This window comes from Sorex fumeus, unplaced genomic scaffold, assembly GCF_029834395.1.
Source record: "Sorex fumeus unplaced genomic scaffold, SorFum_2.1 ptg000058l, whole genome shotgun sequence".
NCBI classification, from domain to species: Eukaryota; Metazoa; Chordata; class Mammalia; order Eulipotyphla; family Soricidae; genus Sorex; species Sorex fumeus.
Window position 1 is genome coordinate 15,520,722 of NW_026606115.1, and position 17,191 is coordinate 15,537,912.

Sequence of the window (17,191 nt, forward strand, 5' to 3'; positions counted from 1 at the left end):
CATGGGGTAAATGGCAAAAAGTGAAATTCTGGATCATATTGGAGATCAATTTGTAGGTTTTTATTTTTTAATGTCCACTTCCATACCATTTCCACCATTGAAATTCCAGTTTTTCAACAACTCACTACCATCCAATCATTCTCCTCTTCTTATTTCTCCTCAGATGTTCCCTTTTTATTGAAGTACAACTGATTTACATTTGTCTTGTCCAAAATGGCTGGAAAAGTTGACACTCCCACCAGCAGTGGATGGGGACACAGAGGGGCACAGACACTCTGGTGTGGTGTTGGAATGTATTATGCTTGAAACCCTACCATTATCAATATCGAAAATTAATGATGCCTAAAATAAAATTTAAAAAAAATTAAATGGGGGGGCCAGGAGAGTACAGTGATATATCTTGCACTAAGGTGCTTGCCTTGCATACGTTTGATCCAGGTTTAATTTCCGGCACACCATAAGGTCCCTTGAGACTGCCAGGAATGATATCTGAGCATTGCCAAGTGGGGTCCCCCAAACCAAAATTAATTAAATCATACACTTCTCTCTCCCATGGTAATTAATTTTCCTGTTTTTGAATAAAAACAAGAAGACAGTAAAGCTACTGAAGATCCAGATATATTGAGCATCAGTATCAAAATTATTTTAGATGAGTTATTTGATTACTTGTTTACATGGCCACATCATGTGGTGCTCAGGGGCTACTCCCAGCTCAGTACTTGGGTCACCAGTGATGGATTTTTGGCCATACCCAGCGTGTTCGAGTTACTCCTGGATCTATACTCAGAAATTACTTTTGGTGGATTCAGAGTACCATATGGGATGTTGGGGATTGTACTTGGGGTCAGCCAGGTGCAAGGCAAACACCCTGTGCACTGTATTGTGTCTCCTGCCCTTGGTGGATTATTTATTGAGCAGCAAAATCAGAGAAACAAGGTGTAGAAGAAAACATGTTATAGACAATTTTTTCCTTTTGTTTCTATTTTTGTGCTTTTCTGGTACTGTGCTTTAATGTCAGTTTTGAGGAGTGGTCCCACGTTTGGTGGTAACTTTGGAGGTTGCCTTGCTATGAACTAACATTGTACAGGAGAATTGACTTTGATAATTTGCAGGTGGTGCTGCTTTGTTGTATTAAAATAGTAAATATTTTTTAATGATAAGAAATGCAAACATGCTAAAAGGAGTGCTGTTTTTAGTTCTTTAGAGACACAAAATTTAATCGATATTTTAGTTTGTGAATTCAGATTTTTGTATATTTTCCTTAAAGTATTTTGTTACCTTTATTGATTTGTTATCTTTTTAATATTTCAGGTATTCTTATTATTTTGCTTTTGCTTTTGTTTTTGTTTTTGGGCCTCACCAAAGATGTTCAGGGCTTACTCCTGGTTCTGTGTTCAGGGGGCACTCCTGGTGGGCTTAAGGGACCAATGTGGTGCTGGGGATCAAATCCTTGTCTACTGCGTGCAAGACAAACACCTACTATTGCTTTGGCTCTGTCTTACTTTTTACAGTGGTAACATAGTTTTATAAGTTTTAGGTGTACAACTTTCCAGCTTGATATCTATATAGTATGAACATCACAGTCTATAACTGTGCAAATCTAGTGGTATAGCCTATTATGCAGCCTATCTGCATTTCATAGTTGGCTAAAATATTAAGCAACACATAACCATATACCATACCGTTACTACCACCGAGAGTCTGGTTTTTCACCTACCATCATCCAATCAATCCCTTCTACTTATTTATCCTCAAATGTTCCATTTTTATTGAAGTACAGTTGATATACAAGGTTAATCTAATTTCAGGTGTAAGACATAATGATTTGAAATTTGTATGCATAGTGAAATGATCATCACAATAGGTGTTTGCCTATCTCTCTTTTTGGGGGGTGGGGAGGGCATACTCTCTGATGCTCGGGGTTTAGTCCTGACTCTTCTCAGAGATCACTCCTGGTAGGGCTGAGAGGACCATACGAGGTGCTGGGGATATTGATCCCAAGTTGGCTGAATGCAAGGCAAGTGCTCTACCATCTGTACTATCTCTCCAGTGCCTTTACCACTTTTTTCTTAGCAATTTTCAAAGTTGTAATTTTGTCTTATTGATTAAAATCCCCATTACATCTCCTTGACTTATATGATGAAAGTAAGATTTTATTCAGTAATAAACTGTTAATGAGTATAGTTAAAATATTTTGGTATTTGGTATAAAATATTATTGTCAATCATTTATTTTGCACTGCTGGCACTTGAACTCAAGGCATTTGCTCTGCTGCTGAAGCACATCCTAGCCCTGTTAGAGCTTTCCAAGCAATGGCTAGTCATAGGAAAAATTAAGAAAATAAGATTTCCCTTCTGCTTCCAATGTCTTCCATTGAGAGGGAAACTCTAAACGATTATTTATTTTGATAGACACTTAACTAGCAACAGGATTCTTTGATTAAGATCTTCTTAGAAATAAATACAAAATATATTGATTGTAGCATATGAATAATTTACAAAACACAGTGTCAAGTACTGTCCTTCTTGGGGCAAATTTGATATTCACAGAACTTTGAACCCTAAGATCCTATCATGTTTTTAATGCAAATTTTTATGGTTATAGATGTTTTGGGATGAGTGATGTTTGATAATTATCACTGAGTCTTTCCCAAAATTACCATCACCCTGCTGTCCACAAGGCTCCCGTGCAGCCGCCATCTTTCTTTCCAGAGAGGCCAGGGCGAATGGGGCAACACCCTTTCCCCTCCGGGCAGGCATGCTGGCGCGGTTTAACCCATAGTCCATTTGCTTTTCTGCTCCAAGCGGGTGGCTTTCTGTGCTAAGTCCTTGTGCTTCTGGGGCCGTGGCCGTGCCAGAGAGCCGCTCGTGGGGGGCAGCTGGTGACCTCGGTCGGGCGTGAAGGACAGACCAGATCGCCCCCCTTCCCATACCTGCCCAGAGGGGAAAGGGTGTTGCCCCATTCTCCCTGGCCTCTCTGGAAAGAAAGATGGTGGCCGCATGGGAGCCTTGTGGACAGCAGGTTTGAGCCGGGGGTGGGGGCGGCAGGGACCTCATGGGAAGGGGGCATTCTGGGCCGTCCTTCACGACCTACCGAGGTCACCAGCTGCCCGCCACGAGTGGCTCTCCGGCACGGCCACGGCCCCGGAAGCACAAGGACTTAGCGCAGAAAACCAAATGCTTGGAGCAGAAAAGCGAATGGACTATGTGTTAAACCGCGCCAGCATGCCTGCCCGGAGGGGAAAGGGTGTTGCTCCATTCGCCCTGGCCTCTCTGGAAAGAAAGATGGCGGCCGAACGGGAGCCTTGTGGACAGCAGGTTTGAGCCGGGGGTGGGGGCGGCAGGGACCTCATGGGAAGGGGGGTGATCTGGTCCATCCTTCACTCCCGACCGAGGTCACCAGCTGCCCCCCACGAGGCTCTCCAGCATGGCCACGACTCCAGAGTACAGAAACCAATCTCTTAACTATCTAACTTTTAATAGAAATACTTCCAGGGTTAATAAGTAAAATAGCAGAAATCCAGAACCGCGGCCGAGCAACATCATTTTATTCTTGAACCCAGCTGTAGAAAGCAAATCATTTCGCAACGCTGTTTCAGCATGTCTGATGGGGGGGGGGGTCGTAAACTCTAAACAATAATGGTGCATCTTCTATCGAAACAATGTATCTGGTCAAGGTATATAGAGTGTTGGCTGGAACTCATCTGCCTCACAGGAATTGGGAGGGGTGGGAGGTGGGGTTTGAGGTTAAAAATAAGTATTGGTAGAGGGAAATGTGTTTGATATTTACATGACTGAGACCTAAACCCAAAAGCTCTGTGGCTTTTCCCACAGTGATTCAATAAAGAAATAAATTATAAAAAAAAGTTAATTCATTAAAAAAAAATTACCATCACCCATTAGCTTCACATAGACAGGGTTTTTTTTTTGGTTTGGGGACCACACCCCGCAGTAATCAAAGCTTATTCCTGACTCTGCACTCAGGGATCACTTCTGGTAGGCTTGGGAGACCAAAAGGAGTGCTGGGGATCAAACCCATGTTGGCCTCATACAAAGCAAACACCCTACCAGCTGTGCTGTTGTTCCAGGCCTCACATATATATTTTGAATTAAATACAAACAACTGTTTTTCTTATGAAGTAATATAAAATTTACTAAGCATAAAAGTATTAGTAATTTTTTAGCATTCAGAATGAATAAAAACAAAATTTCAGAATAATTTGCTTTTACAACTTTCAGGTGGCTATACAATTCACGACAAACCAAATCCCAGGGGTGAAATAGTAATTGGTGGACAGAATATCTCCATGGGCTATTTTAAAAATGAAGAGAAAACAGCAGAGGATTATTCTGTGGATGAAAATGGACAAAGGTGGTTTTGCACTGGTGATATTGGAGAATTCCATCCTGATGGCTGTTTACAGATTATAGGTCAGTATATTCCTTTTATGTTTTTATTTTGTTTTTGCAGCTCCAGCATATGCTTAAGATAATGTTAGTTGAATCAGTCACAGGATCCACAATTCTATAAATTTAATCTTTGGGAAAGTTATCTGACTTAGCCTGAGTGAGTTTCTCAATCTGTAAAATGCTAACCTGATAGAATTGATGTTATGATTAAATGTTTAGAGAAGAACAGAACCTATGTCTTTGTATTAGTGGTAAAAGTAGTAACAATATATATGGGCAGAACAGGCATAAAATTAGCAGACTAGTATTAAAAATAATTGCTCAGACACGCTTTCAACCTCAGCTACCTATGTTTCTGTATAAGCATCTACCATAACATACTCATTCTTATTATTCTCCTCCACTAAAAACTGTGTCTATTACATTTTCCCAGTCATTTGTATTACTAGCCCTGAATCATACAAAATATAGATAGAAAAATAGATACTAGTCCTTTACATTAGTCATTGAGAAACTGTCAGTTGCTTTGGTATTGCCCTCGTTGGACAGATAGGAAAAGGACTAAGGTGCTTGCATTGTACACAGCTGACCTTTGGACCCCTAGCAATACCTGTGGTCCCCCAAGTCCCACCAGGAGTGATCTCTGAGCACAGAACCAGGAGTAAGCCCTAATCACTGCTGAGTGTGGCCCCATATCAAACAATCAAAAAGCGATGCCAAGATACAATTTGCAACTACGTGGAAGAGAGCTAGAGGATATACTGAGTGAAGTCAGTCAAGAGAGGGACAGATACATACTGATCTCTCTCATGGGGCATATAAAGAAGCATACTAAGGGAATAACAGGCAACAGAATCTGAGAGCTGGCCTACAGAACTAAGCTTACTCTGGAGAGGAGACAGCAAAGAAGAGGGAGGTTCAATGTGGGAAGCTTTAAGACAGTGGTGGAGAGAAGCAAACACCAGTAGGAGAGGGGATGTTGGAAAATTGTAGCATGAAGTGCTCTCATTGTCAGTATTGTAAATCACAATGACTGAAAATAAAAAGTAGTGACATCAGAGGCTGGTGAGATGACTCAATGGGTTCGGTGCATACTTCACGTGTGGGACCCACAAGTTCAATCCTGGCACTGCATGGTCAACTGAACCCTGTTGGGTGTGGCACCTCTGAAAAATATACTTTATTTTGTTGGTTTTTTGTGGAGAGAGCAAACCTGGCAGTACGCATAGCCTACTCCTGATTCTGTGCTCAGGGATCACTTTGTACCGGCTTGGGAAACCATAGAGGGTGCCAGGGATCTGAATCAGATCAGCTACATGAAACTCAAGGACCCTATGCATTGTATGATCCCTCCAGCCTCTCTAAATTATTTAACAGTGACTTTAAAAAGTAGCCTTTATGCCACTTTTGAAGACAGCTTTTGAAGTCACTGTACCTTTAATGAGGCTATGATTCTTTTTCCATTAGTCAGGCCCTTTTTTCCATCAGTGACATCTCCAAGGGTACATTTTTAAAATTTTTTGGGGGGTCACACCCAGTGATGCTCAGGGGTTACTCCTGGCTCATGCACTCAGGAATCACTCCTGGTGGTGCTCGGGGGACCATATGGGATGCTGGGAATCGAACCTGTGTTGGCCATGTTGGCTGTGTGCAAGGCAAACGCCCTACCCTCTGTGCTATCGCTCCAGCCCCTCCAAGGGTACATTTTTTAAATCTATCTCTGGACACCTGTCCGACCTGAAAATAAATATTTCATGGGGATGGGATGAGAGTAATAGACCCTTATCTAGGAATTTGATCTGCTCAGGGAAATTTCCAGGAACCCATAGTTAAATTTTGAACCAGTAAACACTCCCTCCTCTATTTCTTAATCCATAATTGCAGTGGCATCTCAGGTTGTCTCTGGGCCAATAGAGTGGGTTTCTGTGTGGGCACTCCTGGCATTGTAAGTGAATCTGATGATTATTCAAATTGTCCAGAGCTTTGTCATTTAAACTAGATGATGTTAAACAGGGAAAAGGGGCTTGTCATTTATTAAATGTGCTCTTTATATGCCAGACATTATTCCTTTACAAAGTATAGGCATAATTAATCATGAAGAATAAGTGTTGGAGACTTAACTGGTATGCCCAGGATCACATTGATAATAATGGACAGAATTATCTTTCAGCTGAAATGTTCCAAATTTCTTGTTTCTTATATCAGTGTCATTGTATTATATAAGATTGTGGTAATATATTAGAGTTTTGTGCTACATTTTAGCTAGAATTTCTTTTTTTGCCTATTTGTTTTGGGTCCATGTTTGGCCTGGCTGTGCTTAGCTGCTGTTTCTGCATCTGTGATCAGGAGTATCCTCTGGAATAGCTAGAACTTCTTTAGTGGGGCGATTTATTTCTAACTAATGTGTATAGGCAAATATTGTAGATAACAAGACCCTAGAAGTAATTTTGTAGATAAATGTTAAGGTAGTGATATTCAGAGAAAATTTGAATTATTTTATTTAGAATTATTCTATAATTATTCTATTTTATAGAATTACTCTATTTTCAATTAGAATTATTGAAATAACCTGTGGATAATGGCATTGCATTAATTACAGATCGGAAGAAAGATCTAGTGAAGCTGCAAGCTGGAGAATATGTGTCTCTTGGGAAAGTAGAAGCAGCACTGAAGAACTGTCCTCTTATTGATAACATCTGTGCTTTTGCCAAAAGGTAGCATTTAAATGTTGCATCTATTCAGTGGGCAGGGCATTTGCCTTGCACGTGGCTGACCCAGGGTCAATCATCAGCATTCCATATGGTCCCCCAAGCCTGTCAGGAATAATCCCTGAGAAGCGCTGGGTGGGGAACCCCCTAAAAAGTTGCATTTGTGTTTTTTAAATATTTATAGTGGGAAATGTAAACCGGTGAAAGGATGGATGTTGGAACACTATACGACTGAAAGGCAATTGTGAACAACTTTGCAATTTTGTATCTCAGAGTGTTTCAATTTTTAAAAATTCAGACATAAAAAAGATATATTTTATTATGTGTAGCTAAGCTAACATGTTTACAGTAGTGTTAAAATTCATGGTCTTAATGTATAGTTGCCAGAGCTCACCGTCACCAAAGTACCCAAGACCCTTCATTTGCCACATGCCATCACTTCTATTCTCCCCTTACCACTACCACCACACCACCACCACCACCATCACCACCACCACCACCACTTCGTAATCTCATTTCTATAATTAGCGCCAAGAGTTTGTCATTGTACAGTACTATTTTTATTGTTTCTTCATATACCATAGATGAATGAGATCATCTGGTGTTTACCCTTCTTCTATATAAACTACTTTGCTTAGTTTGATGCCTTCTGGTTCCATCCAAGTTTCAGCGAACTGCAAGATTTTTTCTTTTCTTGTAGCTATATGATATTCCATTGTCTGTGTATGCCACAGCTTCTTTTTCCGTTTATCTGCCATTTGGGTTGTTTCCAAACTAAACATACTAAACACTGAGTGAACATAAGCATGTGTACATCTTTTCAAATTAATTTTTGTGTTCTTGGGATTGATACAAAGAAGTGGATTCTCTAGATCATGTGGAAGCTGTATTTTTATTTTATTTTTTTAAGTAATGCATAATAGTTTATTGAACAAAATTTACTTATATGTAAGGGGATAGAAAAGGGTAGAATATATGTTTAAGAGAGAACATGAACTTCTCAAGAGTGGAAAAAATGCTGATATATGTATGTTCAAGGGAGAACATGGACTTGAAGAGCAAGCCTAATCTTATTTTTTTTGGGGGGTAGGGGCTTCTGGCTGTAGACTTATATTTTATTTATTTATTTATTTATTTATTTGTGAAACACCATGAGGTACAGTTATAGACTTACAAATTTTTGTGCTTGGGTTTCAGTTATACAATGATCAAGTACCCATCCCTCCACCAGAGCCCATCCTCCACCATCACGGGTCCCAGCATCCCTCCCATCCCCAGTCCCCCCCCCATTCCCCCCTGCCTCTGTGGCAGGGCATTCCCTTTTGTTCTCTCTCTCTCCTTTTGGGTCCTGTGGTTTGCAAGAGAAGGCCTAATCTTATTTTATATTTTTTAAATCATTTTTTTTGTTTTGGGGTCATACCTCATGGTGCTTAGGGTCACTCCTGCTGGGGATCAAGGTAGCTTCCTTAGAGAAGTGTCTATTCATCTTCTTTCCCCATTTTTTGATGGTCTTACTTTTTTCTTTTGTTGTTGTTGAGTTTTGTGACTGCCTTATTTATCTTGGATATTAGCCCTTTATCTGATGTACGGTAAGTAAAAGTAAAGTAAAGGCCCTCCCGTTGATCATCGATTTGCTCGAACGGGCCCAGTAGCGTCTCCATTGGAGACTTTGTTGTTACTGTGTTTGGCATATCGAATATGTCACGGGGAGCTTGCCAGGCTCTGCCGTGCGGGCAAGATACTCTCGGTAGCTTGCCGGGCTCTCCGAGGGGGCGGAGGAATCAAATTCGGGTCAGCCATGTTGGCTGTGTGCAAGGCAAACGCCCTACCGCTTTTTTTTTTTGCAATTCATTGCATTGTTTATTTTTGGCCAAGATTGCATTGCCATTTAAAACGTGTTAATGTATTTATGTTTTATGCACTTTAAATTAAAAATTGTAAAAGAGATCTGTTGACTGTTTATTCAAGAGTTTCTGTCAGATCTCTCTTCTGTTTATATATCTATCTTTATGCCAATTCTATGAACTTACTTTCTTCTTCATGAGATAACCAATTAAGTGAAATGTATTTTATGAATAATTTAAATGTATTTTGGAATAAGTTAATTGAATAACTTATGAATGATTGTTCTCAAATTCACTTGTTTTATTCCTTAATATTTTAGTGACCAGTCGTATGTGATCAGTTTTGTGGTTCCTAATCAGAAAAGGCTGACACTTTTGGCACAACAGAAAGGGGTGGAAGGAACTTGGGTTGATATCTGCAATAACCCTGCCATGGAAGCTGAAATACTGAAAGAAATTAGAGAAGCTGCAAATGCCAGTAAGAAATACATTTTCTGTTACAGACCCCAAAATTCATTTAATGATAATGTCTTATGCATTCAGCTCTTGAAGATAATGTGTATGCTTATTTTACTAGCAAAAGACAGAGGTAAACACTGCTCGTGAGCATATACAATCATGTGTGGTTAAAGACTGTTTTGGTTAATGATGCACGTATGTTGTTTCCAATAGTTCCTGATGCTCTGTAGCTATGCTCTGTTGCTCTGGAATATGATAGGCAGTACCATGTAGACTTTTGTAGTTGTACTTGAACACTTGACACAATAAGATCTTATGATGAGGCATTTCATAGAATGTATCTTTATTGTTAAGCAATACATAACTGCATGGCAAATTTCTATCTTGGAAAAAATCTGTAAATATCATAAAATAGTATAGCTTATCTAAGTTTTGAGGGGTGAATGGTTCTGGACAGTGTTGAGCTGGGAGCCACGCCCACTGCCATTTAGGTCTGGGTGCAAGCCTGATAAATTAGTGTTTGGGCCTGGTGATATGGTGCTACTCACATCCAGTGGTGCTAGGAGTCAACCTGGCCTTGTGCAGGGACAACCAGATCCACATATAATGGTACTGGTAGGGGAGGCCATGCACACCAGGGATAATAGAACATTTACCTTGAGTATTCAAAACAATGTATGATAACCCCTTGCCCTTAGTTCTGTATCACATGATACAACATCCCTGTTCAGTGACAATCTAGGCTGTATTCAGAATGGTCCCTCTATGTTCTGACTGTTCATTAATTATTGGCCTGATGTGGTAGGAATCTAATATTTATTAGTATTCATATTTAACCTGGGGTGGGAGATTTTCAATAGAGAGCTCTGGTTCTGGTTGTCAATTCTGAGAAGCATCTGTTCATCTTATGCTGTCCTTTAACAGTTTTTCCTTTCTGGTTCTCTCTGTGCTTTTGTTTTTACCTGGGGTGAGTTTTTATTTCGTTGGGCACTTTACTACCATCCTCTAATTTTATTCTCTATTTTCCCTTTGTTTCCTGTCTTGTTTGTTGCAACATTGTTACCTCTCCTGTCTACTGGATTTTCATTGTCTGTAATCAAAATTTTAATTTCCAAGAGCTCTTTACTGTCCTCTCCATTTCCTTTGTAAGTGTCTCTATATGGATATAGCCATGAAAAAAGTATCATGTGGTATCAGATCTCCAAGGCTGTTCAAGGACAATTCTTTTTCAGTTTTTTTATTCATTGTTTCCTCCAAGTTCCATTTTCTGTTCATGTTGGTCATCACTTCATTATATCTGCTGATTCTTGCCTCTTAATATTTGGGAATAAGATGCTAAAATTCCATTTGGAAAGATTGTGGTGCAATGAATCTGTTGGTATCCACATCATTTCCCAATCAGTTACCACTAGCCCGTTTGATTTTTGTCTATAAAATTTGTTTAATGTTCTTCATACAGTAGTATTCTTCCTCTCATCTCAGTGTATTTTTCTTGTGAATAAAACCTTCTTAATTAAAAAAATTAAGCTATTTGAAATATTTTCACGGGGAGCTTTCTTTCATTGAAATCAATGAACTTTAATTGTGTGCTCTTCATGTTTAATTGGAACCTCTTAACCCCATTTTAACCTGATGTTTTCCTACGTAAAAATAATGAAAATATTGTACAGGGATAAGGATCAAAGACTGGAGCATTTGCTTTGTGTGCAGGAGCCACAGGATAGATCCCTGGCACTGCATGGTCCCGGAAGCATTGCTGGGTTTGATCCCAAACCAAAAACAAAACAAAAGGGGAGGTATCTTTTCTTTATTGTGCATCACCTATAAACATTATAAAATATTGGATAATACATACATTTGTAAAGAGGGAAGTAGAAAAAGTCACTTGATGGTCATTTTGGATGGTGAGATTATATGCTAGTCTGTAGGCCTAATATCAGCAACAGCAACTGTGTTCTAAGTCAGGAGATAAAGAATTGCATTATCTTTTGTGTAGCTAAAAGTGCTTCAGTTTCTGAATATTTACATAAGGCCCTATTTAGGCGAGCTCCCCATTCCTCCCTACTGATATAAAACGTGTTTATTTCTCATATAAGTAAAATATTTAGTACAATTACATATGAAATATGTAATAAAGGTTATAAGGGCGGAGAGTTAGTGCAGTGTGCAGGGCACTTGCTTTGCATGCAGCTGTCCCAGGTTGGATCCGTAGCACTGCCAGGAGTAATCCCTGATTATAGAGCCAAGAGTAAACCTAGAGCACCTTTGGATGAGGCCCCCAAACCAAATATTACAAAAATGAATATATTCCTAAAAATTTAATTTTTGAGTCAAATACACACACATATGTTTTGGGGCCATACCCAGCTGTACTGAGTGCAGAGCCTTAACTCTTGGCTCTGCACTCAGGGATCACTCCTGACAGGCTCAGGGGAACCATGTAGGGTGCTAGGGATGGAATCTGGCACAGCTGGGCAAGGCAAATATCTGCTGTACTATCTCTCCAGCCTATGTAATCCAATAATTCCTTCTTGCACCAGAAAAACTGTTTTCAGCATTCATTTGAATAACATAATTTTTAAAATATCATTTTATTACCATGTTGACGAATAAAAAAGAATCTCAGATGACATGGAATGATATGTTATACAGAATCCTAACTTTCAGGAACTTACCAGGGGAATTAAATGAAGACACACTATTCTATACTTCTATTAGAGATATATGTGCACACCTATTTTCCTCAGTAAGCACTATTATTTCCATCTACTTATGAAATTACCTATTTAATAGATTCCATTTTGACTTAAAACTAGTTTGTAGTTTTAGTTAATACACTGAAATGGAAAACATTGTTTTTCCTAAGAGAATTTTTGCTGTTAACTGTGGACACTGGGAAGTTTTAAAAAACAGTTGGTTATGCACATAATCAGATTGAGGTTAATTATAATCTTACCGTAAAGATAATGGGTTAGAGTAATTTTCTTCAAGATGGTTACTTGTGGTACTAATGATATAATGTACTTTTATAATAAAGTCGGTGGGGTACCAGAATTTTCTTTGATAGAAATCTCGATCCCTGCCCCCCTCACCCTGTAAGTGCAGTATTTCAAAGTCTTTTAGTCATTGGGCCATTATTCTTAGTAGTTCTCTGAAGGTACTAATGGATTAGAATGTGAATTCATCAATTTGTCACTGCATATTTAACTGTATAAAAGCGATAATGGTTTGAGTCAAGTACTGTCAAGTAGAAAATGGAATAAAAATCCTGGATTTCCTACGCCTTCATTATGTGCCTCTATTTGTAGTGAGACATGTGTTTGAACAAATCATGAGCTGAATGCATAAATCACAAACTTGCTTGTGCCATAAAGGATTGATTTTGTTAACATTTTGTTTCAAATTTATCTGATATTTATGAAAAAAAGTATAAAATAGTCTTGGTTCTGATATTCATTTAAATCTGTCAAAAAATCATACAAAGCTCTTAATGGGCTTTCCTTATGTTTTGAATGCCAGTGTGAGAAACCATACTTAAATTTGTAAGAATGTATGTTCGTAAGAATGTCAAATAATTGTTTTGGCAGGCGATAGGTCTTCCAGAAAAATTGACATGTGCTGCCACCTGCAGGTTATACTTTATAATGTTTTGAATAAAATGCTCTATGTAGATTTTTGTTATGTTTATTTAACTGCCCTTAATCTTGAGCGCAGGTTGGCAATTAATTTCTTCTGTTTGTGGGGAACTGCATGACTTTTTAATGTATCCTATAGCTTCCAGTACTAGATAATATTTGGGAGTTCTCAAAATGTAGCCGCTAATGTGGTCTTTTTGCTTTGAATAAGATCTGAAGACCAAATATAGGAACATACAGGCTCATTTCTTGCCGTGTGTTGCCTATGTAGTTAATGTCAGGCACCTGCATAGATGAGCTATAACCTATTAACAATAAAGAACGGTTACTTTGGGTTATTTGTACTTATCTCTGAATCCATGTTCAGCCCTACAAAAATTCATGTTTTGTTTTTCTGTCTCCTCTTCTTTCGACTTTTTCCCCCTCCCTCTCTTCATTTTCTCCCACCTTTCCCTTGTCATTTCAGTGAAGTTGGAGCGATTTGAAATTCCAATCAAGGTTCGCCTAAGCCCTGAGCCTTGGACCCCTGAAACTGGTTTGGTCACTGATGCTTTCAAACTGAAAAGGAAAGAACTAAAGAACCATTACCTCAAAGACATTGAGCGCATGTATGGGGGCAAATAAAATGCTGCTATATGATTTACACTTAGGAAGGAGGTGGTTTTTCAGTTCTAGATTTTAAAGCATTTGTTGAGCTGTCTGTTAGAATGTAAGGTAAATCATTCTTAAGACACAGGATCAAAAAAGAAAGAAAAAAAACAACCAAAAGGGGACTAGTCATTGAGTCCCTTTCACTTAGTTTTGTGTAGTTATAGTGAAGCTGAAATTGGAAAAAACTCTTGCCCTTTAGCTGTTATTAATTCTTAGGGCAAAAATTTTGTTTTTTTAAATTAGCCTAGAGATACTTGTTTTCATAAACATATTTCACTTTGACCACAATAAACTTGAGTTGGAGTAGAATGTAGTTTGAAGAAATTTGCAGCATCCAATGGCTACTGTCTTCCTAGTTCAAAAGAAGCTTAAATATAAAGCATGGCAAAAAACATGTATTAATACTACCCACAACATGACTGCTGCAGGATTTTACAATTCTCTTCCAACCCTTTCTCTTGAAGGGAAAATTCAATCTTGATACAATATATAAAATCAAGTAATACCTTGGAAACCATTTTAGGATTCATAACTGTTACATTTGTTAGAACTAGAATCATCATGCTTCCGTGAATAATTATGGTGCCTGGAATACAAATGAAATAAAATAAACCCACTCAAATTATTTAGCAATAGATTTCAAGGGAAATTGGGCTGCTCTTTTAAAGCTTTAATGTCTAAAGTCCGTGAATGTAATTGTTGAATGACTTGAGAGGGGAAAGTACATTTTTTTCAAACTGCTGAAAACTGCCCTTCTCTGTTTTTCAAAACAAGATTGCCACTAAGAGCAAAATGATAGAAAGTTATTTCAATTTTGAGAGGGAGCATTTTTCTCTTCAATAAAGGTTGTCAAATCCTAAGCATATAAAAGCATGATCATTGTGCAGCACTAAACCTGGGAAAGAGATTTAGCTTCTGAATTTATCTTTGACAACAGGGATGGATTTTATAATATTTTTCTGTTAAATTGCACTTGTAATTTATGGCTGTTGCTCATGTTATTCTGAAGCAGTAGTTTCTATTTCAGAAAGCCTTTCATTTTGCTTTAATTTTAGCAATGCGGGTAATAATGAATGTGTTTCCAATACCTTGTTTGAATCTATGAGTAATTAACTGGATGCGTTTTGCTAAGTTGAAGGGAAAAAACACTGTTACTACTTTTTTCCTACTTGTGAAGAGTATAGAAACTGGAAATAATAGATATGGAGAAGGGAAGTTACTCAAGGGACTAATTATTTGTGCAGTAACCTGGTGTGTGGGCTTCTTTTTCAAACTTTTAATTAAAATCTGGGATTACATGTCCCTGATAGTATTCACACTTGAACCATAGTTACTGTAAAAAGCAAAAAAAAATCTTAATACTGTTATTCTTTGCACTTTTTTCTTAATCATTTTATATATACATATATAAATATGTTGCTTACATATATATATATGTTGCTTATTACATTGCTTTGTACAGATGTGGGCCACCACTGCAACAAAATGAATTCTTTTTGCTCTAAAATATTTATAGAGGAAATATTTAAATGTTGTGTATATGGTGATAAAAGAAAAATCATCTGGTATTATTAGAGTCAAGAATGAAGGTTTTTTTTAATGTTTTCTGTTCAGTGTTCACATTGTACTGTGTGGCAAGTTCTTGCTGAAGTTACATGTATGTATTCTCATTCTTCCCAACTTGCCTTTGAAGAGTGAAAAACCTTATTACCAAGTAGACTACTATTCAGTTTCTACTGTTTCTGGCCCACTCTTGATCTTTTAAGGATGCTTTCCATAGAATCTTTCAGTATGTGGTTTCCCCGCCCCCAATTTGGAATGGTGATTTTATGTGAGTCCATTCATACACAGATTATATTTGCTCCCCCACAAACCCATCTCCCAAAAGCTAGAACACTGCCAACTAAGATGTTGTATAGGTCCTTTTGACACATGTACTTACAACACTTAAGGTTGGGTGCTGCTAATTCTTCATGAAAATCCAAATATTATTAAGGGACCAGGGAGATGCCACTTACCCCATTCCCGAATTTTCATCTAAAACTATACATGTTTATGTACACAGATATTTCCATACTCATAGTGACTTTTCAAGCATTTGAGCCTAAAGATTTTGATCTTACATTTTTATACCTTTAAATCGTTCATTGTTATAATTATGTCAACCATCAAATAAAATTGTGCTTTAAGATTTTGCTATAATTATGTACATTTCTAAGTTAAATACTTGTGATTTTTGCTTTAATTACATGAAATCTTACAGCCTCGATATTTGTATTCATTATTTTTTTCCTAGAGTGACAGTAAAATTATGTCTTTTCAGAAATGAACTAGAGGTGAGTGATTCAAAAAGTCAGATGCTGAAATTAATATTTCTTTGATCATAGGAACTGATTAGTAATTTCTTGCCTATATTTTCCTGATAGGAATCCTTAGGAGAAAAGTTGTTATGAGGTAGCAAGATGAGAACAGGATAAAGATTTGTGGTATTTGGAATTTAGGGATATTTTAATTTTTCAAATGTAGTTACAAATTAAAATGTAGTCACATTTTTCTTCCTGTTAAAATGCATGATTATAGAATTGTCCTAAACTTTTTGTGCTTATTCTTGATGAAAAGCTCTGTTCTTGTTTTTAAGTTTGCACTTGAATCTAAATAAACCCACTCATGTTATCAAATCAGTTTGTGCTTTGTTGTGCATCAAAATCAACCAGTTTGAAAAATATTAGTCAAACAGAATTTCAAGGTAATAAACTGATGGAGGGATATTGACACTTCAGTGGTAGGTGTGCAGTGTCACATTATACTCATAAATTATAACAACATTTATACTCATAAACCAATATTACCACAATAAAACTAAAAGCTCAAGTGCTCATTTCTCAGTTTATGAAATTTCACTAAGTAGCTAGCCTGTATTTTAGAATACCCATTCTTGAGTTAAGGATTGGTACCTAAAGCTATTACTTTGATGCAGTTACTGGAATAGAATACCATGGAACAGAATATTGTCAAGTTTTGTGAATTATTAGTAGGGATTACTAAACAATAACTGTTATCACCGCACTCATTAAAATTAGGAGAAACTTTTATTGCCCTTTTCTCTATACCCCTGTATCCTCCTTTTTTCCTTTCTCAAACTTTTGTTGACAAGCACTGAGCATTGCTGGGTGTAATCTTGGGGGAATCCCCAAAAAAGAACTGAAGCTGGGGAGATTGTATAAGTACTAGACTTAAGTTCTATTTTTGGCTCCACGGAGCCTTTCAAGCATTGTTAGGTATAGCCCTAGAGGCCCCTGACTAGTGGTAGCCCTGGTCATCTCTGTCATTGTAGGTCTTGAGCAGCATTGCATCTTTGGGTCCTGCTACTCACTTCCAGCTTGGTTAATCAAGTATCACTGGGAGAGAACCCATGTCCACTGAGCAGCACTTGGTAATATGAGCACCCTCCAATAATATTAAAATTGAAAAGAACTAATTTTAAA

General features: G+C 37.8%; 1 protein-coding gene across 2 annotated transcripts in view; it reads left to right on the forward strand.

The window, feature by feature from the left end:
• ACSL4 (acyl-CoA synthetase long chain family member 4) overlaps window positions 1–16,384 on the forward strand; it is a 104,773-nt gene extending 88,389 nt beyond the window's left edge. For both annotated transcript variants that reach the window (XM_056125672.1, XM_056125671.1), the window contains 4 exons: window positions 4,239–4,430; window positions 7,009–7,123; window positions 9,282–9,439; window positions 13,522–16,384. In XM_056125672.1, the coding sequence (XP_055981647.1) occupies window positions 4,239–4,430; window positions 7,009–7,123; window positions 9,282–9,439; window positions 13,522–13,679 (623 nt within the window). In that variant the 3' untranslated portion in view covers window positions 13,680–16,384. The remainder of the gene's footprint in view (window positions 1–4,238; window positions 4,431–7,008; window positions 7,124–9,281; window positions 9,440–13,521) is intronic.
• The last annotated feature ends 807 nt before the right edge of the window (window positions 16,385–17,191 follow it).